We start from the raw sequence: 27363 nt of genomic DNA, 5'->3' as shown, positions 1-27363 counted from the left end.
AAAATTCTCTAGACATGTAACTTCAATTTTGTGTCTTAGTACCTTTAAAGCTCGTGTACCACAAATACTTATTCTTGGTCATCTGCTATTTCTCATTTACTAAAATGACATTAGTTGTCTATGGAATCAGCTGTGTAATTAAAGTCGACACATTGAACCTTGGGGAGCTCAACATTACCGCTACATCGCCAAAAATTTCAACTCATTATCGCTATAATTTTTTTCAAAATTTCAACCGATCATTACCGCTACTTCTTATAGGTTAAAATATCACCGATACACATCGAATCAGCCAAGCATGGTGTGGAGTACGAGTTCCAGTCACAAAACTTTCACAAAAAATTCGGCACGTTTTACAGTTTGCATGAAATAGGGGAAATTACAATACAGCAGTAGGTTTGGCAAATGACAGTCAAAGCTTTATGCCTAGGTCACATTTAAGCCGATGTTCGGGACACCAATTATACCCCCGCTTGAAAAGTGGGAGGGTAAACAGTGATCGGTATGTCCGTCCGTCTGTGAGTGTCTGTTACGCTTTGGGGTACCCATCATTTATCCGCATTTCCTCTTATACTGCTGAGTGAAATTTTATGAAACTTTCACAGAATCTTTATTATGTTCCCCAAACGAAGTTTGGGAACATATTGTTTTTACTTTTTCTGAATTTTTTCTTTGTTCTCCGGTACTTTTTTGTCCGCGAGTGTTCTCGTAAACTACTCATCCGATCTAGGTGAAACCTTTTTAGGGTCACTAGGTATGTTATGTAGATGTGCGGAACGAAGGTCATTTTGCGCGCACGTGCGTGCATGTGCGCGCACGTGTAACACGTGAAATGACCAATATAATAGATTTAGCCGTAACTTTTTAAATATTGGATGAAATGCTTTGAAACTCATAATATAAGGATATAATAGTAGTATAGACATGATGACATGGTCAAAATAGCAAGATCTCACGCGCATGCAGGTGCCCTTCGCTGCGATTGGCTGAAACTAAAAGTCTAAATATCTATTTTGTTTTCTTACAAAATCCTTTGAAATTTTGAACATAGTCTTACATTATGAAGGTCTACAGCATGATATATAAGAGTAATCATGAACGCACGCACATGCACGTGTGCTGCAATCTGATTGGCTAAAACTTTAAATACCTACAACTTTCTTGGTTCACAATAATACAGGGTGAAATTTCAAATATGAATAGATATAATGATTGCCTACATTATACTACTATCAAAAGTAAATGCATGGACGTTTGGAAAACATCGGATTGAAATTGCAGATCGAAATTCATTTTCAATCCACCTCAACTACGGTAGAAGCCACAGTGTTACTGACTTACCCAGAAGACAAATAATTTCAATTTTGGTACAGTTTGAATTTTTTTTCCCAGTGTTTTAAAAAAAATATTAAGGGACAAATATTTCATTTCTGCTTGGTAAATATACGTTTGTTTTAGGGGAGGGAGGCTTAACAATTTTAAATAAAGTTGTCCAACATTTTTCAGTGAGAATAAGTAAACTCATGGACTCTAATAATCCTAGAAACAAAATCTGTTGTCATGTAAACATTACATATAAGTCACGACCTGAGTCGATAATTTTTACCCTCCCCCCAAGCTTAGAATCAAATATCTCCTGAAAAAAATGTCTTCTATCATCTTTCGCGTCCCTAAAATTATAAGCTAAAACTCGTATTAATGTGAACTTCAAACAATATGTATTCGGGAGTTAAAATTAGTTGATTTTTGGATCATATATTCACTCTTAGCTTTGAAAACAGTTCAGGTGGATTGAAAATGAATTTCGATCTGCAATTTCAATCCGATGTTTTCCAAACATCCGCGTCGAATTGTACCCGCCCATTACGCTGTCTATCACTGAATTGTAACAGATAGAAATGACGTAAGCTGTATATTTCCAATTTTGCCAGTTAATGTTCCGCGGTCTTATAATTGTTGAGAGGACTTATTTGTTGTAATAATTTGAAAATATTATACATAAATACATTTATAGAAGTGAACACTTAGAAGTTTTGTTAAGTGTATATATCTCCAATTTTTTGACATTGTCTGTCCTCCTGTAATTTCTTCTCGCTCATAATTATTGTAAATATGTATACTAGTATATGTAATCTACCCATCTCGCTGAGATTAGTATATGTACCTCTTGTACCATACATTTGGTTTTTGAGAGAACAAATGAATGTTGATTATAATAGTAAAGCCAGTCAGATACTACAAACCACACCATCGTGGTACCTGGAAAGCTATCCAACGAAGGACCCGATTCACAACCTATTGTCGTTATCTATAAGCTAGACAAAGGTGATCGGATTTCTTGCGTTTGATTTTATTATGCTAAAATAATTTTGTTTAAACCAATTTTACATGTATCAATCTGATAAAATTACATTTTCATTATCCTGGACGGGTTTAAATTTAAATATTCACATTTCTAATTCAGTGGCAAAGGACTATTGAAATTGGCATGGGGGTCCTTGTGTAATTTAAATCTATGTCCACTTTTTAAAAATCTAAATCTACAGTTTTATTTCACAATGCAATGAAATTATAAGGAATCACTGTCTAGTTAATATAGCATGCCTGGGACATCAACAATAGTGGGAAACATACTTCGTCCGTCATGCAGATTATCCCACGTTCCCCACAGTCGTTAATGCCCTGGCATACTATACTAAGACAGTGATCCTTAAATGCATAGATGATATCCGGTTAAATACATTGTATATACACGTGATTTAATCGGTCAATAGACGGATAATACTTTTATTTATAATAACAAAGTTTATACTAGAATGTTGAGAATTATAAAGAGTATACGTTGTTAAAAATAATCTATTGATAAATGGAATATAAAGAGGTCGAATACATAATGAAATTTCAAACAAGGAGGATTTTGACATGTTAAATTTCTTCCTGTTTATTTGAAGTCCATTTGAATTATAACCCTGAATATGTCGAACCCCCGGACGGCTCGAAGCCGATCTATGGTTCCATCAGCTTCGAGATAACGAAGCTTAACTGTTCATGCATTTTTCTTTTCTATTTAAATACAGAGGCGTTAATTTAATTTATTTAGTGAATAAGTACCATAAGTGTCAATAAAATTTAACATTACAATATCGACGCCGCTCATCATATTGTAACTGGCTTCACAAAAAATGACTTTAGGGCCACTATTAAGAGACTGGTTGTTGATCTTTAAAGGTCATTAAAGGTCATGAGATCCTTTTCGTATTTGACCTCGCCACAAAATAAAGATACATGTAGGCATCAGGTATATACCATCACTCCACTGGACAAAAGTGTCACACAATGCATATGCAAATCAAATATAGTACTGATCACTATAGTAAGACCTTCATCCTATCAACTATCAAACTAACATTGAAAGATTCCACGTGAGGGCAGGGAATGCCCCCCCCCCCCGGCCTGTTACTAGTATTTGGTTCCTATCTTCAATGAAAAGGATGCAGTGAAGGTTAGAGATACTAGTAGGGAAACATCTTTCTGACATAGTGCTTGCAAATGTATTATTCAAAATAAAACTAATTTGTCTCTTTTTTTGTTTGTAAATTGTGTTTCTTATCTTGCGAGCTGTGTATTTCTCTATATACGGTTTACTGTATTTGGTCCGTCTCGGTACGTAAGAAAAATTTAATTTTTTTTATAGAATAATATATTGACATAATTGACGGGAAAATCCTATGTTTTTGAAAATTAAAAGTAATCTTACTGTTTTCCCATTAATAATGGGGCTCCATACATGCACTTAGGTGTCTCTGGTTGAAACTCTAAGAATCAGGTTGAGGTAAAGCCTTATTTTGTATTTTGGAAGGTCTTGTTCTTTACAATGCACATGGTAAGTATTATAAAATTAAAAAAAAAACACTTATATACACAGAACGAAATAAATGATGTCGTTGTCCTTGCGCTTTAAACCAAAAGACAAGGCCACCACAAGGAAGAGTATCCCCTCGCAAAGAGAACTGTATTCGATAATGATCCCACGATGCAAATTACGTCACTCACCCATATGCGTCAGAACCGGGGTGGGGGCTAGGGGGGCTCCCCCCCCCCACACACACACTTTTTTTCAAAGGTTGACATAAAATAAGCATTGAAAATTGCATGGGGTTTATTATTTTTTTAGTTTACTTTTATTCGTTGGTTTAGCCCCATCCCCCACTTTCGATTAGCCATCCCACTTTCAATTTGCTTCCGACGCCCATTCACCCACAAACGAACACGCCCAACTGCGTAACGTGGGGACAATGTCAGATTGATTTACTGAATGAAAAAATATAACTTCTGACTTTGAAAATTTATGAAACAATTTTTAAGCTGGAAAATGAATTGATATACTGAACTCAACAAATGCTGCTAACAAATAATTTTGAATAAAACGATTTATTGATCTCTCTAATTCATCGATCAATTGAGGACTTCGTTTATTATCTTACAAATATGTTTTTTAAAGGAGAAATGAACTAGAGTACCATTTTTTAAAAGAGAGAAACGATTCAACTAAAGACAAGAACTATTTTATTTAAATTGTGGAAATGTTGGATCGGGAAAAAATGGGAAGGAAGGAGTAGATGGGTTTAAATTCACTATCTATGATGACTTGTTACATTTAAATTATTTTAATTAAATAATAAACGAAACTTAATGCACACTTCCTATCATCCTGAAAAATGTCATTGTATCCTAGAATATAAACATGATAAAGGTCTCGTTATAGTTGGAAATAATGCAGAAAAACTCAACAGCGTTTATCTGTCATCCTTGATATATTCCCTTTTTATTTTACTTTTATTACATAAATATAAATGAACTTAATCAATTTCCAGTCCGTTCCTAGATTCGATATAGAAACCGTTGCATGTTTGTAGACAACATTGGAATCGGGCTCGATGTTCAATGTAACGAGTTTCGTAAATATTGTGACGTCATTTATTCAGTGTTAAAAATTTATTCAGCGATTTTAAACAGACTATACATCAAAATACCACATGTCTATGTAAAACTGTATCCACGAATAAGTAGAGGATTAGGAGAAAAATGTTCAAAAACATCAAGAATGATATAATTGTTAAATCCAACAGTAAAGCCAGAGGAGTTCTGATGACGTTCCCCATAAGAATGAGTGATAAAAAACATTCCCCATAATTTTTGATTACATACTGAGACGACAGATACGTAATTTTTAGGATTATAAAGGAGAGTCTATAGTTATATAGTTATTTTCCATAAAAATTGCCTATTATTTTATTAAAATTGTCATACGGAAGCACTTTCCCCACAATGTATTCCATGCGCCCAATTCCTCACAAGTCGGTTATGTCGGGTAAGAGAGAGAGAGAGAGAGAGAGAGATCTTACCTAAATTTTCAATTTCATTATCCTGAAATCTGTAAATAAAATACTGCATATTCAAACAATCAAATTTTTACAGTACGGTGATTTAATATGAAGATTACTGATATCAACGCAAACTTTAGTTAGATTCACCTTGCTTTTCTTTAGTTTTCTTCTCGTATTCTCATTATTGATATTTGGAGATAACGAACCGTATTCTAGCTCAAAAACTAATTCCTTTTATCTGAGTATGCTACATATTGATAAAGTCATTTAAAATCATTTCTTTTGGTTCTTGTTATTAAAAAAATATGAATTTCAAAACTTGTTTGGACATTTTAAGATTTGATTTTTTTAACTAAAATATTGAATTTCAATACATGTATACCAAATCAGTATGAGTTTTTGAATTTAATAAATTTGAACTTATATATTAACATTCTAAAACTCAAAATCATTTTTGAAATTTGAATTGTTCAGTGTTACACTGACTAACACTCCAGTTTTTAAATTACTTACTTATCCCCTTGTATGCCTTGTTGAAAAGTGTCATCCTTACCACCTGTAAATACGACAGACATACTAAAGACAATGTTTTAGACTTAAATTAACACATATTGCAGTTGTTTTGTTACCTTTAATACCAGAGAATGAAAACAAAAATTTCTTTTATTTGGAGTTTATACCTTGGTTTTCAAAATCAAGGTTCCCATCAATCAATATTTTCAATTCACTACCATCTGAAACAAATAGTTAGAAAATAATTTCTGCTCCAGTTATATGAAAACATAAAAAATAACATAAAGTCTAAAAAAATTCAGGCAATGGGGTCTAATGGAAATGATAATGTTGAAATAAATAAAATTATAGAATATATTTTACCTTTTGAACCTTCACTTAAATCGTGAATCCGTTTCTTCAGTTCTAGAATAAATATAGAAAAAAAAAACAATAAAAAAATGGATTCTCTGTATGGATTGAATTATTTTAAAAATATTTCACCAATGTCTCCAGTACCCTAGAATAAAATAAGATTTCTATTTATAGTAATTACCACTCACTTTGTATCCTACAGTAGAACACTAAGACCAGTATTGCTGCAAGAATGAACACGACACAGACAATAAGGGCAGCTCCGATTAGTACAACACTGTAAAGAAATCAATGAATATATAATTAAGCCTTTTTGTAATTTCATAAGAGATTTCCATTGCTCCATTTCTTTTCTTTTTAAAACGTTTTTCCAGACCCTAATCTATTACAATAAACAATCTAACATTTCTAGAAAAGAAATAAGGCATCTGCCAGGGATAGGGTCCTGACGAAGCTTTTTCTAAAGGAATTATACATGTAATTTTGTCCTATAACATCACGCAGGATGTTGCAAATATTAAATAGAAAGTTCTTAGTACAATTCTTTTCAGCAAGATATATTAATAAAGTAAACATGAATAAAGGTAAAATTTATATTTTAAGAATAGCTGCCAACAGAGGGATCCGCATTGCTTTATTTCATTTCACATATTTTACTAAAAATTTCCAAGAGCAAGATGCTTGCGTTTTTGATCAACACTATCTATGTAGTTTTGGAGACAAGGTCTACCAACAATTTATTAAATTCCCATGGGTACAGATTGCGCCCCGTTAAAAACAGACCCATTTTGTATTCATATGAAGCAGAATTCATTCTAAATCTTTTACGTTTAAAAAGAAGAAAACTCTTGCTGTGACCTTCCACTTGACATAAGATGTATAGACGTAGTATTGTCATGTAATACATGTAGTTTTGTACACTTTCATGTCGAAACGGTATATCCCATTGAGCTTGAAATAATAGATACCACAGAATCTGAAACATTTGTATTATATTCGATTATTATACTTCTGTTAAAATGCTTCCTATATAAAGTTCAGAAGGTAAAATAGCTATCTTTTATAGTTCACGCATAGAAAGGCTATACCCCGGGGTATAGTTTTTGCTATCCACCCTCGGAAAATTTTCATGCAATTTTTGCCTCCAATTTTGATTTCCAACGATAGATCTATCTACTGGTGATGTCATAATGACTTCAGTAGCATTGTGACGTCATCAGGATTTCAGATTATTCTTGCAGTATTATCTTACTCTTAAAAAATTCAAACCTCAGAAATTTTATTATACATCAGTATAATAAAACGCTTATCCACTGTTTGTGAGTGGGATAACTCTTTTATCAAACCCTTGACAGAAACTATTCCCCTCGGGCAAGCCCTCGGGGAATAGTTCTCTGTCGCGGGTTTGATAAAAGAGCTATCCCACTCACACCCAGTGGATAAGTGTATAATATTTTACTAGGAAAAACATGAATGGTTATCTAACAATAAAGCTTTATGATAAATGCGATGGCTTTAACATTTGCTTTCTTAACTTCCCTCACTTATGCATCGATATACCCATGTCACCCGCAATCGGAATTTATCTCTCTCAGTTGAATCGATACAAAAGAGCATGATCTGCGTATGAAAAATTTCTGAAACGAGATAAATTATTGGCAGACAAATTGCTGATACAAAAACTTCAGTAGTCTCATTCAAAGTCATCATTTCGTAAGTTCGATACAATGACCCTGTAAGCAAAAACAAATTATCATAAAATCAAGTACAGACTGATGAAATCTTGGCCTGTTACATTATCTTGCTAATTGTTTTATGAGAGTTATTGCCCTTTGATTGTTTGATTTTACATACACTATGTGTAAGAGTGATGATTTATTAATTAATTTCTAATTAATTAATAAATATCAAATTATTTTGTATTCTATTTATATATATTTTTATTTCAGCTTATTAGATAAGTGTATGGTCATTCAGGTGTAACTTACAGTGCTACCCTGTTATTGCCTTAGGGTTATGATTAAGGTCTTGACCATAAGTCCTATAAGTTATTTGTTTCTATTGGGTTTTAGTTTTGTGTTCTTGTGTTTTATTGGTTTGTCAAATTCCCTCCAAAGTATTCTTGGTCTTTCTGGTCACTCTTTGTCCAGATTGTTTGTAGAGAGGTTCCATTGATTTTGTTCATGACAAATTTGACATTCTGACTGAGACTCTCTTCATCTTCTGGTAAGCTAATATTTATTTACTAACTTTAACATATCTTTAATAAATAGTTCATTAAATGTCAAATCTGTAATTCTTGCAATATTAATTTCCATAGCACTTTTGCACAGTAAGAGAGATTTTGGAAGTCAGATTTTTACTTAGTTATTAGCAGTAAAGTTAGGGTATTTTATGATCTAGATAATATGAACATATGTTTTATGATCAGAGAATTATATAAGGTTTATGATAATTTATAGTTATCATCTGGACTCCCAGCCTTGTACTACTTTATGATATTTAACCATGGGAGCTTGCCTATTCCCTCAGAATGGTATGCTATTGTTTTTATGATCTATTGTTAATTATTAAAAGGTATATAATGTCTATGAAGATATTATAGCTTTAATAGTAATATATATTTTGTTGTAAAGTATTTTAACTATATGCACAAAGTGTAAATTCTAAGGGAGTATTATATTATGTCAAGATGTGTAATGAATATAAGAGTTACCTCCCTTTATGCAGCATTGTGTGTAATATTGAATCAGTTGTGCATTAATGATTTTATGAGTATTCTTAATATTGTTATTATTTATTTCAGGGCAATAGTGAATATATTTATATCTACAACCATTAATAAACAGTGTGTCGAACCCTGACAGGTGTTTTCGTTATTTACGATTCCATAACCCTGTTACATATGTTTGAGTATGCGCAAGGCGCCACTTGCGATTTCCGTTATCACGGCGGAGAATCTACGTCATCGGACGGGATTAGGACACACAAAAATGGAGGACAAATGCTCCGCTTCGATGTAAGAAGTTGATATTTTTGCACTTATAAAGAATGAATATTAAATCAGTACCCTGCCTAAAGTATGCCAAAGAACGTCAACTACAATAGACAATGTACGTTTGCTCGTGATAGAATCTTATTGTTCCAAACACTTCGACACAGTTTGAAAACAAGTGAGAAAAAACCGGGATGTGGGGTACACATTTTTAAAATTCGACCAATTATTCGCATGTCCAGATGTACTAGACATTTTATTCTTCCGCGTTTACACTAGAACTAATATTTTTTAAAAATCCTGATTTTTTAAATAGTTTATTATGCTTTAATTATCCAAGAAAAAAGTATAAATCATTTTGTTTTCAGAAATGATGTAGGGCACACCAACACTAAAACGGATATGGGACACACAATAAGTTACTTTCAAATTGAAACATCGAGCATTCATATCTTAAAGTTTCCATTTAAATGACTGCCGTTTGATAGTATATGAACAATAACCTGTACAACTCATCTTTGTAATACTCATCCAAATACTTGATTCCCTTGGTTTGCATGTATCCATACAAAAATTGTAAGTTGAAAACGCTGGTCTGATCCTCAACAAAAGCTTCCAACATGAATTTTAAATTTTGACTTTTATCAGATTTCATGTAGAAATTTACCGGTGTTCACTTCTGCAGATCCATAGAAAGAGGGAAGGGGGGGGGGTCGAAATCCGGAGATTGTGGTTATTTTATGATATATCTATTTTAAGTTACACGACATCCGCCCCCCCCCCCCCCCCCGAAAAAAAACACGAAACACTCACACACACACACCCACACACACACACACACACACACACACACAAACTCACGAAATAAGTTTGTATTAGCTTTGTTGCTTACTTTATTGCTTGTCAAAATAGGTTGGAGTCAGAAATTCTTTGGACTTTGTGTGGACTCCCCCCCCCCCCTCCATCCCGAAAAAGTTCTTAAATCTGCATATTGGTATTAATAAGATCTTTGACACTAGCATGTCTTTTAATATGGGAAAGAGATCAAGAACTTTTCATATGCTTAAATATTTGCAACAACTGACCTTCCAGGTGATAATAAGAATTTATTTTCCCTACACAGTGGTCTAAAAATAGATCGGGAAATTCCAAATTGCAACAAATAGTTTCGGAAAGCTATTTTTTTTGCTCCTAGCTTGCACTCAGATGAACATAATATTAGTAATCTAATGTATGAAAGTGGTTGCCAGTGATGGGTAGGGCAAAAACAAAAACTGAAGTTAAAAATTGTCTTTTCGTGGGTGCCAATCAAAGGTGGGTGCCTTCAAAACTTATCATATAAAAGAGCTTGACATTATTTCTTTTTTATGTATAGCTACTAAAGTACTTTTTACAACCAAAAAAAATCCCAATTTATACTGCTGGTAATGTTTATTTAAGCCTGCTCCTATCATTGCTTTTGGCTAATATTCCAGCAAATGTAAATAAGATGACATGAACTGCTTTATGAGTACGTAATATTTAATCACTGATTCATACATGTGTCTTTCCTGATATCAAATAAAATATACAACATGACTATCTTAATATAGTCATGTTGTATTTTTTATTTGATAAAATAAAGTATATCAGGAAAGACACATGTATAATAAAACAATAATTTTTTTTTCAATTAATACGATGATTTTATCTTCGGAGTACAATATTCAATTTTGTCTTTTTTTCTCAAATATATGGAGTCTGTAATTAACTATTAGAATTTTGAAAGAAGTTTGTCAGTTGTTGCAAATATTTGAGCATAAGAAAAATTCCCTAATCTCCGCTTCCTATCAGCTGACATACTAGAGTCTTACCGACAAAGATCTAATAAAAACAAACACTGAATATGCAAATACAGAAACTTTTCGAAGGGGGGAGGGGGTGTCCACACAAACTCAGAAAAAGAAGTTCTGACTCCAAAACATTTTTACAAGCAAAGAAATTAAACAATCAACCTCAAAAAGCTATTTTATGTGTGTTTAATTGGGTCTGGGTCGTGTTACTTAAGACAAAAATATCGTAGAGTACGTAAAATCATATACATAGACTCCGGACTTCAACCCTTCTTTTAGATCCGCACATGTAAATACTAGTATCTTTCAATATATTTAATAAAAGTCAAAATTTAAAATTCATTATTTTGGCAGCTAGTGAGCTTTTGTTGAGGATCAGACCGGCCATTTCAACTTATAATATTTAAATTTTTGTATGGATACAAGCAAACCAAGGGAATTCTAATTAAGGAATTTTCTGACTCCAAACTATTTTGACAAGTAAAAAAGTAAGCAACAAAGCTAAAAAAAAACTTATTTCGTGAGTTTGTACAGGTGTGTGTGTGTGTGTGTGTTTTTTTTTTGGGTGGGGTGTTTTTTTTTCGAGGGGGGGGGGGGCGGATGTCGTGTAACTTTAAATAGAAATATCATATTAAAATAAACACAATCTCCGGACTTCGACCCCCTCCCCCTCTTTCTATGGATCTGCAGAAGTGAACACCGGTAAATTTCTACATGAAATTTAATAAAAGTCAAAATTTAAAATTCATGTTGGAAGCTTTTGTTGAGGATCAGACCAGCGTTTTCAACTTATAATTTTTGTATGGATACAAGCAAACCAAGGGAATCAAGTATTTGGATGAGTATTACAAAGATGAGTTGTACAGATTATTGTTCATATATTATCAAACGGCAGTCATTTAAATGGAAACTTTAAGATATGAATGCTCGATGTTTCAATTTGAAAGTAACTTATTGTGTGTCCCATATCCGTTTTAGTGTTGGTGTGCCCTACATCATTTCTGAAAACAAAATGATTTATACTTTTTTCTTGGATAATTAAAGCATAATAAACTATTTAAAAAATCTGGATTTTTAAAAAATATTAGTTCTAGTGTAAACGCGGAAGAATAAAATGTCTAGTACATCTGGACATGCGAATAATTGATCGAATTTTAAAAATGTGTACCCCACATCCCGGTTTTTTCTCACTTGTTTTCAAACTGTGTCGAAGTGTTTGGAACAATAAGATTCTATCACGAGCAAACGTACATTGTCTATTGTAGTTGACGTTCTTTGGCATACTTTAGGCAGGATACTGATTTAATATTCATTCTTTATAAGTGTAAAAATATCAACTTCTTACATCGAAGCGGAGCATTTGTCCTCCATTTTTGTGTGTCCTAATCCCGTCCGATGACGTAGATTCTCCGCCGTGGTTATACAGAATACAGAGTCAGAAAACGTGCTCGTTGTCTTGTCATTTTCACGGGATCTTTGCATCCAGAAAACAATACATGGCCCATTCAATAAAGAGCTATATCTAAAATGAAATGACTTTCGAGTAAATCTTATATATTTCCTATACTAGTATATTTAATGAAAAACAATTCTTGCTCGGAAGCCGCACGCTTCAGAGATATAAATTTCCTGCTGTTTCCACATGAGTAAAGTGTACAACGAACAACTAAAACATTCATAAGTCTATACCATTGATGCAACTACTTTTTAACAACTTTATAGATTAGCAAGAAATGAATTGTATATATTAAAAATGATTCTATGAATACCTATATATTAGTAACGTTACAAAAAAACATTCACGTTCACTCCGAAAACGTTTGACGTTGGTGGAAAGTAACACAACTTCATGATTTCACTATTGAATTGTAATTAAAATAAATGAAGAAAAAACATACTTAGAGTTGGAGTAGGGCCATAAAAAATCATATTTGACAACTCCTAACCTTGCTCTATCAAAATCCATGAAAAACTCAAAATGCGTTTAAATTGCCATAAGCACCCTTTCCTCATGGGCGCAATGATATTTTTCATACTAATTGTTAGACCATTATTTACATACAGAGTTTTCAACGGATTTTTCAGTTTTTTTTTTTCGAACATGACAAAAACACGGCTTGTGTGACTGATAGACATATGTTTCAATGTAAAATTAGTATGCATTCATGACTGTGTCTTTAAAAAATTCTATATCCTAGCAAAAAGAGGCGTCACAAAAGTAAATTGATAGATTTCTTTTAGATTTGTTACAGAGTAATATACTAGTTGTAAATATGCATAATTTACTCAACAAGTTTAAATTGGCGCAACGGGATGTGGATTCATACAATTATTAAATGTATCATGACAAGGAGCACACGGCGGATGTGACCGGTAGGCAGGGGATGCTCACTCCTCCATGGCACCTGATCCCACCTCTGATGTTTTTGAGGTCCGTGTTTGCTCTGCTCCTGTTTTGTATTGTTTTATGGAATGTTGATCTTGAATACTGTTCGTTATCTCCAAATGTTTCATATATGTAAGTAGTAATAATAATATAATTATATATTCATTGCATCATCAATAATGCACATAAAGATATAGCCTTGGTGCATATACACAGTAGTCGAGTCTCCTCTCTCTCCCTCTCTCTCTCTCTCTCTATAATTTTTTTTATTTGCCTCCCACTTTAACACATGCAAGAACATAACGCTCTAAAAAAAATAAAGACTTACTAAGCTTGAAAAGGTTCATCTTTTGTCGGCATTTGATGAATTGCTGTCACAGCTGTAGTCGTCTTTGTTGTGACATCAGTGGTGACCGTTGTTCTGTATTTAACGATGTCATAACAATTTTGATCTGCAAGTAAATCATACATGTACCAAAAGATAAAATACGAGTTTTATTAAAATAAACATTAAAGAACAAATAAAAAGGTTTTCATTGATATTTTATTGAACCATCCAGACACCAGCAAACGGGTTGACTTCTAAAAATATGACATTCTTATCTTTTTAAGGGACGAGAATTATAAATATGAGAGAGAGAGAGAGAGAGAGAGAGAGAGAGAGAGAGAGAGAGAGAGAGAGAGAGATCAGTCATTGTTATTTCTACCCGTTCATTTTAATACCTTAAAATTAAATTTACATTGTAGTGTACATGATGCAAACTTACATTTGTAGGCATCTGTTGAAATATATCTGGATGGACAAGGTGGTTTAAAAAGACTGCAGTTTGCCTTATAATTTTCTGTAATTCTGGCTAATTCAGTGTCGAAATCAACGCAGAAAGCTGAAAATATCAAAAATAAATTAAGAATTTACAGTTGTACAAAAGATAAGTGTATGGTTTATCTTGTTGTAAAAATTTCTTTACAGCGTGTTTTATTAAACTATACCAACCCTTTAACAAAATACAAGATTCACTTTTCGGCTAATTATAGCAAGACAATGTATTATAAAATGCTGCTTACTATTTAGATACAATTGTTGATAATTATAGAACACAATTAACTTAACTTAAGTTTTACAATATGAATTTTTCTTTAGAGAAATTTACATTGCATGTATCGCGTTGGAGCGCAGACTTCAAGTGTCGCATTTCTCCAATGATTGATAACACAATGATACACAAAATCGGAAGGGTTATTAACGCATCCTTTTGATACAGCAAAGTTTGCGAGACTTTCACAGTCCTTTGTTTTGGCAGCTTTTTTCCAGGTCAGTTCATCTTTTGGGCAAGCACTTACATACTGAACAGTTGCAGTTGAAATTGTACAGTTCTTTGATAGAACGTACATTGTCTACAATTATGAAAATAAAACGTTTACGCCATGAAAAATATCGAATTGAATTTAAAACTTATTTGCATAGTTAATCATTAAAATTATCACTTAGGAGATATTTCAAAATATAAAAATATTGTTTTGGAATTCGACACAAAATGGATTCTAAAATTTAATTAAATATTATTATATTTAATCCTATGCATATTTACCATATCCACAAAGAAAATTGTAAATATTAGAAACCACTCCATTATTCCCAGAGTTTTATACTTCCACCCCTGAAAAGAACAAAAAAAAATGTAAACAACACGGTGTTTAGAAAGATGCTGCTGGAGAATGTGAGAATTTTTCAAATTTACATCAAGCTAGGTACATTTGTATTGTTTAAATATGAAAAATTATGTCAATGATGAGATACCAATACCGTCATTTGATGCTACAAGTTAGGGATATTCCGGATGCGTGGCGTCTACAGTTCGATATTATTAGAAAGCATTATATCATTTGAAAAATTGGGCTTTTATTGATCAGCATGGGGCTGTTTTTTGTTTTTAATATTGTTCTTTACATGCAATCAGTTACATGTGTTTGTCCCAGGTTCGTTAGATATATAATTTGTAATAGCCATTTTTTTCAAATGAATTTTCTGGATTAATTCTGATATTCTTTTTTTTAATTGTACAGGTCAAGAGGAAAAGAGTGCTGTTTTGGTCATTATTGGGATAATGCAAACAGGATATGCAAGGGTGAGTAATACTCTCTCTCGGCATTTATGCCTATAATGATACCCCCCCCCCCCACCCCCGATTTCGCGAGAGGATATTTTAAATCTCATTCCTTTGTACATCCGTCAGTCAATTTGTCCTTCTGTCACAAAAACATATCTTCTGAATGAGAAAAGATAGAATTTTCCCATAATACATGTTTATTACCTGTGACAAGACCTTTCTGAATATAATACATGCATGATTTATAGTCCCCTGATCTTGACATTGAAGATTTGCCTACCTTTAAAAAAATTAAAAACTACTTTAAATTGGCCATAACTTTTAAAATTCTAAATATACTACAATTTTTGATCTCGTGACCTTGACCTTACAATTTGACATAATTATCAAAACCTCGGTCCTAACTTTTGAATGAGAAGAGATAAATTGAAAGATTTGGAGAGCAGTATTCAATATCATAGTCTATAAAACAATACAAAATAGGAGTAGAGCAAACACGGACCCCCAAAGTATCAGAGGTGTGATCAGGTGCCACAGAGAAATCAGCATTCCCTCCCGACCGGTCACACCCACCGTGTGCTTCTTGTCATGATCGGGAAGTAACGGACAAATTCGTCGTCAATTCAGTGTATAAATAAAGGACTAACAATTAGTGTGAAAAACGTCATTCAGAATTTGATTCAATGATCAATTGTATTTGCTGACAAGGTCATTGTATCGACCGTAGAACTTACAAATTGGCGACTTTAAACGAGACTGCAAATACATTTCAAGTGTATACTACCTGTAACAAGATCTTTCTAAATACACTATGATTTTTTTGACCCCGTGACTTTGAACCTTGACGTTTTACCTACTTACAAAAATGTTAATTTTGCCTTATATAACTCTTGATTGAGAAGAGTAATAAGGCTTTCATATTTGACATGTGTATTACCAGTGACAAGATATTTCCGAGCACCCTATAATTTCTGACCCATTGACCTACATGTTTGTCTTAATAAATAAAAAAAATTGGTGATAACTTTTAAATGACATAAATGCATAATATGGCTTTCATATTTGACATAAAATACTAAATTAATTACGTCTCATCCACAAAGACACCGAAAGTGGGGAACAAGAATTCTTTAAATTTGCATGTCATATTTGATGTTAATTTTCAAATAATGTTTATATGTTCCTTATTAACTCATTAATGAAACTGATAAATTTTACAACTTCATTTTGTCATTAAATTATACATTTCAAAACACTTACAATACGTGCAACTTGTATGTAATTTCTATTTCCCGACAAAATAAATCTCTTTCATTTATATCCGTCCGCCTTTGAGGAACTAGATCTACGTATTTACATGTACTTGGAAGCTCTATAGTAAAACAGTGCTTTTGATATTACAGCTATTCTTTTTTTATTTCCTTACAAAGTAACCATCTAAACTTTTTTCTCTTTTACAATTACTACAGACTGATGTAATATTTCGGAGATTTATCCACATGCATTTTTCTAAGGTTTCATGCATGGCTAATTTTTGAGATAAAGACACAAGAACCCTGGCGAACAAATAAAACAATTGTATACTAGTATATTTCATGATTATAGGAATAAAATCATTTTTAATTCAAAGAAATAAAATGTTGAGCTGTGAACAGATTTTAAATGACAAGTGCTTTAACGCATATCTGTTTAGGCCACATCATTAGAGCTTGTCTGATTCTTAGATCAAATTATTGTTCATCTGCTTACGCAGGAACCATAGTATTACTCTTTCCTCAGAACAACTGCAACAATTTCAAGAAAACATGGCAAAATGTATCCTTGGTTCAAAGAAATTAAAAAAAATTATGAATAAAAGCACAGCATTTGGAACTATGAGATAATTAGGAAAATGCAAACCAATGGAAAATGCAGTCTTAACAAGAACCAATGAGACAGAAAAAGAAGACATTTTACATAGCCTTTATGAGTTTATGTAAATTCAAGTTTGTAAAGTTCGTTTAAAGCATGTCTCTAGCAGGTAGGATTGAGCAACAATAGATCATCAAAGTTATAAACGGACAATGAAGAAAAACAGCTTTAAAATGTTCTCTTGAATAACAGGCCTGGATTAATTAAATTAATATTCAAGCATTATCAAAAAGCACATCAGAATTTTTATTGATCACTTCATTGCCTTTAAACTTTGGGTTAATCTATCATTGAAGGGTATAATTTTCAAGGGAATTATGGGATGTAATCTTTAAAAATCCCTTACCCTCAGTTTTTGTTAATATGCTGTTTAAATTTCTTCTGCTAGCATTTGAATGCCTGACTTTCCAAAAGCTATGAAAATTTTAATGAGGATTCCTATATATACAATGTATAGCTGTATTTCCATGTGAACACATGATCATCTCTTGTTGCCTAGTACTACCCCCAGGAATTATGATGTGAACAATCTTGAATCTGGAGTATGTAATGAAGCTCTCCAGTACTTTCTTGCATAGTGGTTCTTGAAATCTTTTTAACATGTTTAAGGTGTCACGAAAATTTCCAGGATTCTGAATTTTCTCCCCTTGAAACAGGACGTGGTAATTCCTCTGTACACACTTAAATCCCATTGACACAAAAATGCTTTTTGGCAAGTTTACTATAGTTGAAATTGGACAAGTAGATCTGGAGAAAAGTTTTCAGACGATGGACAACATACAGACGTTTGACTCTCTTGCATCAGAAAACTCATTTGAGTCTTCGGCTCAGGTGAATTAAAACAACAAGATCGTTTTATTCATGTTGATATTGAAGCACCCTATGATCTCTGGATTCATGTTTAGTTAAATTGAAATTCTTTAAGACAATATTGAGGCACAAATTGACATTAAAATTTTTATATCGTGGAATCATTATTGTTCCTATTATCATTCATGGAGATCAATGTTCGTTAATTTCGTGGGTCACACTTTCTCACGAATTTAAATGCCCACGAACATTTAGATTGTAAATATATGAATTCATTAATTCTACCGTAGCATAAATTAAAATGATTTTACAGTAAAAAAAAAAAAGGAATTCAAATAAAAACTAAAAAAAATACCACATTTATAAGCATAATTAATTCTCATTATTCTGTTAGCTATCTAAATAAGATTATTTGATTCCTTTATTTGTTAATATCTATTTAGAAATATTTTGAGGAAGTAAATAATAAATTTAGGCGAGCCTGCAAAAAATTGTGAAATATTGGATATTTGAAATTATATTATGCACGTTTAAGGTAATTTTTGTATCTGCATTACAGAATGTGAGAGTGGCTATTTTGGAGAAGATTGTTCACAAATCTGTTCTTATCCAAACTATGGTGCCGAATGTCAGTATCGTTGCAACTGTACTCTTCAGTACTGTAGCCCATTTATAGGATGTGTTTTACCGACAGGTCAGTGAATCTATTTATTACTGTTCCCTCATTTAATAATTTGAAATTTCTCTTTTTACAGTCAAAATCGTCGATATACATTTATATTAGTCCCTAGCGGTGAATTCGGAGGTGATTATAGGTTTTCTCTGAGATTATGTCTGTTTGTCAGCAGGTCCCACTTTGTTTTCTATATCTTTTCCTAAACGCTTGCAGATGTTCAGCTGATATTTGGTATTTGAGTGTATCCTACTGAGAAACAGATCAAGTTTTTCATATCGATCCGCTTTAATGATTTTTTGAAGGAATTAGGACCTTTGCAATTTTTCAACTTTTATGCACTTTTTTTCTTAAATGCTTATGCAGAAATATACCCTTATAACCTCCATACGGGATTTATATCTCTCAGTAATTCGATACTTACGAGAATGTTCTACGTAACTGTGAACAATTTCTAAAAAGAGATAAATTATTGACAGACAAATGACTGATACATGTATAAGAATATCAGCAATCTTGTTTATAGACATCTTTACATAAGTTCTGTGGTCAATGCAATGGTCTTGTCAGCAAATACAATTGATCATTATTAAGTCAAATGCTGACTAACATTTTTCATATTAATTGTTAGGCCATCATTTACACATTGAGTTGTAAGTGGATTTTACTTTATTTAACGGTCATCACAAGGAGCACACGGTTTGTTTAGGCAGGGGATGCTCACTCTTCCACACCCCTGATCCCACCTCTGAAATTTTGGAGGATCGTGTTTGCTCTCCTATACATTTGTATTATTAGTCCCATACCGGTGAAACAGAAGGGGACAATAGGTTTCCTCTGCATCTATCTGTCCCCATATCTGTCTGCCAGTCTGTCCTACTTGGTTTTCCGCACTTTTTTCTAAACGCTTGCAGATATTGAGCTGAATTTTCGTATGTGAGAGTATCTTGATGAGTTACAAATCAAGTTTGAATGTCGTTTTGCTTCATTGATTTTTGACAGAATTATGACTTTTTAATTTTTCATAATATTTTAAGATCGAGTTCGTGCTGCGCTAAAATCCGAAGGTCAACATGGTAAATATGAAGCGAGAAAAAGACGATAAAAATGAGTTGAATTTTCGTCTTTGTGTGGATTATTTTTTTTTTAGGTTAAAGGCATGCACAACCTCAAAATTTTAACGTCAAGCAGTTTTACCTTGATCAAAACAACTTTTGCATATCATAAAATGACATCCTAAAGAAAAAGGGGAACCCGGTAGGGGACATGTATTGCTTTTGCAATATTTTCAGAATGCTTATTCAACTGACATTTGAGCTAAAAATACTGTTCGTCATCTCCATGTATTTCATTGCAGATATTAAGCTCATTTTTGGGTCAGGTATATGACTTTACCTAAATACGTAATAGGTCAAGTTTGCATTTCGTTCCTCTTCATTGATTTTTGACAGAATGTTAGCAAATTTTAACGGAAGCCGCATTATAATTGCCGATAGGGAACTAGTATTGATAAATGCAATACTATCAGAATGCTAATGTTAGTTAAGATATACATACAGTTTTTGCTTGGTTTTATTAACATGGAAAATAAAACTTTGTTTTTATACTTTGTAAATGAGTTTAAAAAATTGTGTATGTTAATGATCAGATATTATAATATACAGTATATATTACTGGTAAAAAAGTCATCCCTTCATACTTAGGAAAAGTATGAAATGTAAATGGAAAACGATTTTTTTTTAAATAAAGTTCTTTTTTACTTTGAATACTTTACGAACACTATAGCATTCTTCCATAAACAAAACTTTTAATTTTGCCCATTAAATTTTCATATCAACATACGTTAGTGTAGCATATGATACTTTGTCTATTTACAGAGACGTACATTTATGACCATCACGCCACTTCACCAAGATTGTCAAGTCTTACACAGGAGGAGTTATCAACAAAAGTCAAAACGGTTGACCAAAACACGGAGCTTTCCGTTTTTTATTTGACTCTGATTACTGTATTGGGTTTAATTGGTGTTTTCGTTGTAATACTCTCAGTCTATGTTACAATACAAATAAGAAACAAATGTAGCAGAAACAAAAACAAAAGAAATAGTTCGAAACAAAGTTACAAAAGAAGAAATTCCGAATCAGAATCATACGAATCATTACAAAGCATTAACATGATTCCACTAAATCAAGTAACAGATGGAATGGAAACTTACAAATATCCTGGTAACTCAAATCTCTTAAGTGACGAACAATGCGATACTGACACGGAGAAACAAGATATCGATTCATGCTACCTTGCGCCTCAAAGATCTCCAAACATTGCAACGAAAGACAATGATCAGCTAATTACGAAGCCTGTGGAAGAAACAGAGAGCACGAGTAAACATGAATTGTACCTTACTGTCATAGGATAGTGAAGAAACGTTCATTGAAAGAGTAGATCCAGTCCAGTTCCCCAAATGGAAGGATTTATACACTACATTTTAGAGTTGCAAATTGCCTTTGTTCAAAATTCATTTACAACAACATTGTAACGAGTTAAGAATGAGAAAAGAATGGTATTTAAATCAACAAAAACAAAGATCTTCTCTGAATGAAAAATTGCTTATAACGTAAATTATGGTAATGTTTTCGTTATCCATCTTAAAATATGCATTTCTTTTAAAAATCATTAATAATAACATTCCAATCAACAATCCAACAATGATATTTGATCTCACGCTGGTTTGAACGCCCGTTTCTTACAGTGGAGTTAAGTTTTTTAAGTCTGTTATTTCTTCTTTTTCTATGCTCACTATAAGATGAAAATATTATTTTGTAGGAGAGGGAGGATCTTTTCAATTTAGATTGAGCTCTGGATAGGCTCCTGCTAGATTAAATTTACCAACATTTACAAAAGATATACTACTTTCGTTTTTGTCTTGTATATTTTTCATGCAGCGATGAACGAGATACATGTACGACCAATAAATAAAAATACATGCATGTAGGCTGAGTGAAAGAAAATGCCCAAAGTAAGAAAAAAATATCACAAATATAACTTAAATGAAAATCTAATTGTTTTTGTGAATGTGATAAAATACCTTGCAGGAAGTAGTTAGTTGACGTCTATTTTGTCATATTTTGACTGGATCACTGCATATTCTTGTGGCCTACATTGGCATTTAAATTCACAATTGTAAACGTTATTGTGCTTGCGCATAGAAAATCTAAATATGTCTGCATTTTAAATAGACATGGTAGCTACCAAAATATTTATACACCTGTTATTGATATTTTCAAGAAATCTAAGACTTTTGTAGATCAAATTATGAGAATGAAACAATTGGGCTATTAAACAAAAAAAAAAAACCATTTTAAACTCCACCTTGCTAAACGTTTTTATTAAATTACAGAAATAAAGAGTGAACATAAACTTTAAAAGCGATCTTAAAGGTAGCAAACGTTGTTTATCTGTTTTATCATTATACAACATTGAACAAATTCGATATAAGCATTTTGTCATACATGAAAATATTAAGTTCTTTAATTCATTTCATGCCCATCGTCGGAAACCCACCGGTGATCTCGTCTTTACTTATCACCCGTGGGCAAACTCGCCGAAAAATCGTCGTATGTAATTAAATATGCATGGGTCATTTGATTGGCCGCATTCCGGAGTCGCGATGCGTAACAACGAATCACAGTTCACGTTACGTATGCAAGTTCGGCATTGCCAAAAACATGAAAAACTCATTCCGTACTTAACACAGCTGTTAAATCCACTCATCGGTGCATTTTGCAGTTAGAAAGAGGTACTCCTTCATAATATCTGACGGATATTAATGTCAGTGACCTGTACGAATTGATTTTCATTGTTTTAAATCAAACTTCGCACGTTTTAACGAGCGTCAAAATATTTACCATAAATAGCAAAGTAATAAACGTATTTTTCAAAATTGAAGAGTTCCAACTTTCTGATTGGTTGACTAAAAACAACAAATTAGCATATTTTACAGCGATATTTTGGCGAGTTTGCCCACGGGTGATAAGTAAAGACGAGATCACCCGTGGGTTTCCGACGATGTTTCATGCCATGAAATAACAATTGTGTTACTCAATTCTAAAAGAAAAAAGGCAATCTTTTGTTACCATTAAACATATTTCCCCAGATCATAACGTCAAAAGTTTCTCAAAATATTTTTTCTGAACATATCACATAAAATAGTTAACTTTTCAATCGTCAACTTTCCTTACTTTTGTAGCACTATACTTCCATCATCTGCATACGGTGTTTATATTTCTCAGTTGATTCAATACGCAAGGGCATGATCTACGTATGAACACTTTCGCAAACAAGGTAAATTATTGAGAAACAAAGTTGATGAAAGAAAAAATATCAGTAGCCAGGTTTAAAGTCATTATTTTGTAAGTTCGAATTCTAGTGTCGATACAATGACCTTGCTAGTAAATATTGTTTATCATTGAGTCAAATGCTGACTAACATTTTTCATACTAATTGCGCCATTATTTACACACTGCATTGACGACGGATCTGCTTTTTCCCGATTATAACAAAGTCAACACCGCGGATGTTACTGGTCGGCATTGGATGTTCACTCCTCCATGGCACCTGATCCCACCTTTGATGTTTAGGAAGTCTGTGTAGTTCTGCTCCTATTTTGTATTGTTTGATAAACTTTTGAGCTTGAATACTGTTCGTGATCCCCTTCTATTTCATGAACCAATCCATTTAAAAAGTTTCTACACGGCTTTTAATTATTTGGTTTGCAATGCATGAGTTCATAAGTTACTACATGTATTTTAATTTTGTACTGCCTTCTTCTGTTTTTACTATATAAGCAACAGTTAACCATACCCTTTTCATGACGTATTCTTCTTTACAGATAACTAAATTGACCTGCTTTTTGACTCATTTTCAGGTTTAATTTTTTTTAATTTTATTTAAGTGAATATTATTATAAATAGATAAAACAGAAGTCCGCAAACGCAACAACGATCTACTGTCTTGAATAAACCTTTTTTTTAATCTAGAGTATTGTAAATAACAAGTACTTATTTACTTTTCTAGCAGAACATTAATTTCTACGACTGCAATTACTGATTTTCCGATTTTTTCGGTTGGAAATACCTCTAACACATCTTTCATTTATCAAAGTACCATAATTCTATATTTTAAAAAGTCATTGCTGTATTAAAGTAGCTCATTAGCATAACAAGAGGCCCATGGGCCACATCGCTCACCTGAGAAGCTTTGGCCATTCTGTTCTTTACCAGATTTCCCCCTTGTAATACATATTGTGACCCCACCCTACCCCACTAATCATAATTTAAACAATTTGAAATCTACACTACCCCAGTATGCTTCCACATAAGCTTCAGCTTAGGTTTTCAGATTTTTTTTTCAGATATATTTCTATGTAAAACATTGATTCCACATTGTGGCCCCGCCCTACCCCTGGGGGTCATGATTTGAACAATTTAGAATCTACACTACCCCAGGATGCTTCCACATAAGTTTCATCTTCTCTGGCTCAGTGGTTCTTGAGAAGAAGATTTTCAAAGATTTTTTCTATATATTTCTATGTAAAACTTTGATTCCCCATTGTGGCCCTGCCCTACTCCCGGGGATCTTGATTTGAACAATTTAGAATCTACACTACCCCAGAATGCTTCCAAATAAGTTTCAGCTTTTCTGGCCCAGTGGTTCTTGAGAAGAAAATTTTCAAAGATTTTTCCTTTATATTTCTATGTAAAACATTGATTCCCCATCGTGGCCCCGCCCTACACCCAGGGGGTCATGATTTGAACAATTTAGAATCTACACTACACTAAGATGCTTCCACATAAGTTTCAGCTTTTCTGGCCCAGTGGTTCTTGAGAAGAAGATTTTCAAAGATTTTTCCTTTATATTTCTATGTAAAACTTTGATTTTCCATTGTGGCCCCGCCCAACCCCCGGGGGATCATGATTTGAACAATTTAGAATCTACACTACCCCAGGATGTTTCCACATAAGTTTCAGCTTTTCTGACCCAGTGGTTCTTGAGAAGAAGATTTTCAAAGATTTTTCCTATATATTTCTATGTAAAACTTTGATTTCCCATTGTGGCCCCGCCCAACCCCCGGGGGTCATGATTTGAACAATTTAGAATCTACACTACACTAAGATGCTTCCACATAAGTTTCAGCTTCACTGGCCCAGTGGTTCTTGAGAAGAAGATTTTTAAAGTTTTTACATATATATTTCTGTGTCATTGATTCCCTATTGTGGCCCAGCCCAAACCCCGGCGGTCATGATTTGTATAATTTAGAATATAAAATATCCCAGGATGCTTCCACATAAGTTTCAGCTTCACTGGCCCAGTGGTTCTTGAGAAGAAGATTTTTTAATGACCCAACTCTATTTTTGTCTTTTCTTGATTATCTCCCCTTGCGAGGGAATATGTCCCTTCGTTTTAAGAATTTAAATTCCTCTTTATCCAAGGATGCTGTGTACCAAGTTTGGTCAAAATTGGCCCAGTGGTTCTTGAGAAGAAGTCGAAAATGTGAAAAGTTTAATTACAGACGGACGGACGACGGACAAAATGTGATCAGAAAAGCTCACTTGAGCCTTCGGCTCAGGTGAGCTAAAAACCTGCATGTGACTGAAAAGGTCAAGGTTAAAATGGTGAAGATAACGGACCCTGATCAATCTGAAGATCTGCTAACTTAATATTTTAGAAAACATCCCCTGCCAGTTTTTCCATATGATACAATTTTTTAAAGGTTAGATACTAACCAGATGTCTATTTATTGTGAACTTAGTTTCAAACATCTTTCTGGTTTTTATGATTATCTTAATTATTATATGAAATGATATGATATAAACATTTATTATCAACATTAACGCCAAAAGCTTAATGCAATGAAATATAGACCAAAGAGCTTTACAAACGGAAGCAGTGATTTCCTGTGGGGTTTTTTTTTTGTGAATAAATGAAATGGATAAAGTAAACGATTTTTTTCAATAATCGAAGAAAATGTTTCCCGATAATTATAAACATTTGATACTTCCATTATTTATGCTGCTTTGAACTTTTAAAAAATGTAATTGATTCCTATCGAGGGACAAATCCTGACATCTTTGAATGTTAGTATGGCTTTCCTAAGTACACAATTTATTCTCTAAGGAAACATGGAAAATACTTTGGTATCAAAAAATCCACATATCCTTCATTAATTTGGTGAGAATAAGATATCTAGTAGCCAAAACCTTAATGATGAAATAAATTATAATAATTCGATTAAAAAATACCAAAAGAGCGGCGTCTAAGCAGATTTTTACAAGTTAGTTTCAACTGTGAATTTTTGAAATACCTTTTGGTGATAGCTATATAAGGTTAATCAGAGATTTTTATCTCTAGCGGTGGTCAGATTGATGCAAGCAAGAACATTCAAGCAGAAAACTTCCATTTATAAATTGTATACATTATTGAACCTTCTATCCACCGGCTCCTCTTTTTCTGTTGCAATAACTAATTTGTTGCATTTGTTTGTAAACACTACTAGTAGTTTGTGTAAACAAAAGCATGCAGGCTGTAAAAAATGTATTTTTCTTCTTTTTTATCTTGTCAAACAAACAAAGTATATTATGCTCAGATATAATGCATTCATGTATCCTGTTAAACAGAGATTTTTATATTTTCATATATTTTTCTGCATTATTATTTTTCATGATTTGCGTGATTTAGGGAAAGTTTTAGATTTGTACATAGATTTAAATAATGCAAATAAAATATATATAATTTTTAATTATTTAATGTTTTTTAAAGTTTTAAAGAATTTTAAAGAATTTGATAAAACATAAAGAATTCAAACAAGTTTAAATATGATTAGATTTTTATGGTATTACATTATGTCAATGTGAGTTCCATTTACTAACAATGTCTATTAGTGACCAATATTAACATTTTCATGTTAATCATCACAGCTTTTGTTTAAATAATGTCAAACTAATTTTCATGTCATAAATATGTCATAAAACTCATGAAGATGCTATTTTTTGAATGCAAGTTTAAGGACTTAAAATATTTCAAGACCTGTATTCATGATTTGTGTATATATATATATATATATATATGTATATATATATATATACATCATTTCCCTAACTTGACTGTTGCTCTATAGTGAAGTTACACTAACTTGGGTGCGGCTGAAAATTAGGTGCTGTTTTTGAACCGGACCTAATTCAGGGCTGTTTTTATTATCGCTAGAACTCTTTCATCTAATAAAATCAACAGACATGCTTCATATATGTGAAACGTTGTCCTTTTATCTCTGCATTGATATAAGAGATAGCTTTGTATATTGTCAATTAATTGAAATATTGTCTTTTGTAAGGGACTACC

At 32.7% G+C, this 27363-nt stretch overlaps 2 protein-coding genes across 2 annotated transcripts; one reads left to right on the top strand and one right to left on the bottom strand.

Moving 5' to 3' along the window:
• Positions 1-5862: 5862 nt before the first annotated feature.
• Positions 5863-22133, bottom strand: LOC134271191 (uncharacterized). Its single transcript, XM_062753436.1, has 9 exons — positions 22055-22133; positions 15057-15125; positions 14619-14862; positions 14235-14351; positions 13796-13919; positions 6443-6531; positions 6264-6305; positions 6068-6121; positions 5863-5943 (listed from the first exon to the last, which is right to left on the bottom strand). Exons 2-9 carry the CDS (start codon positions 15096-15098, stop codon positions 5897-5899), a joined length of 759 nt encoding a protein of 252 aa, XP_062609420.1. The 5' UTR covers positions 15099-15125; positions 22055-22133; the 3' UTR covers positions 5863-5896.
• On the top strand, positions 17583-21543 carry LOC134271190 (uncharacterized). Its single transcript, XM_062753435.1, has 3 exons — positions 17583-17595; positions 18856-18990; positions 20847-21543. The coding sequence occupies exons 1-3, from the start codon at positions 17583-17585 to the stop codon at positions 21383-21385; spliced, it is 687 nt and encodes a 228-aa protein (XP_062609419.1). The 3' UTR covers positions 21386-21543.
• Positions 22134-27363: the final 5230 nt, after the last annotated feature.

This window comes from Saccostrea cucullata, unplaced genomic scaffold, assembly GCF_032062105.1.
Source record: "Saccostrea cucullata isolate Sc308-1 unplaced genomic scaffold, CSIRO_AGI_Scuc_v1 ctg8571, whole genome shotgun sequence".
NCBI lineage: Eukaryota > Metazoa > Mollusca > Bivalvia > Ostreida > Ostreidae > Saccostrea > Saccostrea cuccullata.
The sequence above is the reverse complement of the archived record's forward strand: the minus strand, read 5'-3'. Positions and strand labels throughout refer to the sequence as shown.

Bases quoted from the DNA above. Each gene is read 5' to 3' on its own strand.
- LOC134271191 (XM_062753436.1), bottom strand. From the start codon at position 15,098: ATGGAGTGGTTTCTAATATTTACAATTTTCTTTGTGGATATG. The intron at 6,306-6,442 runs GTGAGTGGTAAT...TATTTATTCTAG, and splicing joins GTTCTACTGTAGGATACAAA to AACTGAAGAAACGGATTCAC. The intron at 5,944-6,067 runs GTATAAACTCCA...TCGTATTTACAG, and splicing joins CCTTGATTTTGAAAACCAAG to GTGGTAAGGATGACACTTTT.
- LOC134271190 (XM_062753435.1), top strand. The intron at 18,991-20,846 runs GTCAGTGAATCT...GTCTATTTACAG, and splicing joins AGGATGTGTTTTACCGACAG to AGACGTACATTTATGACCAT.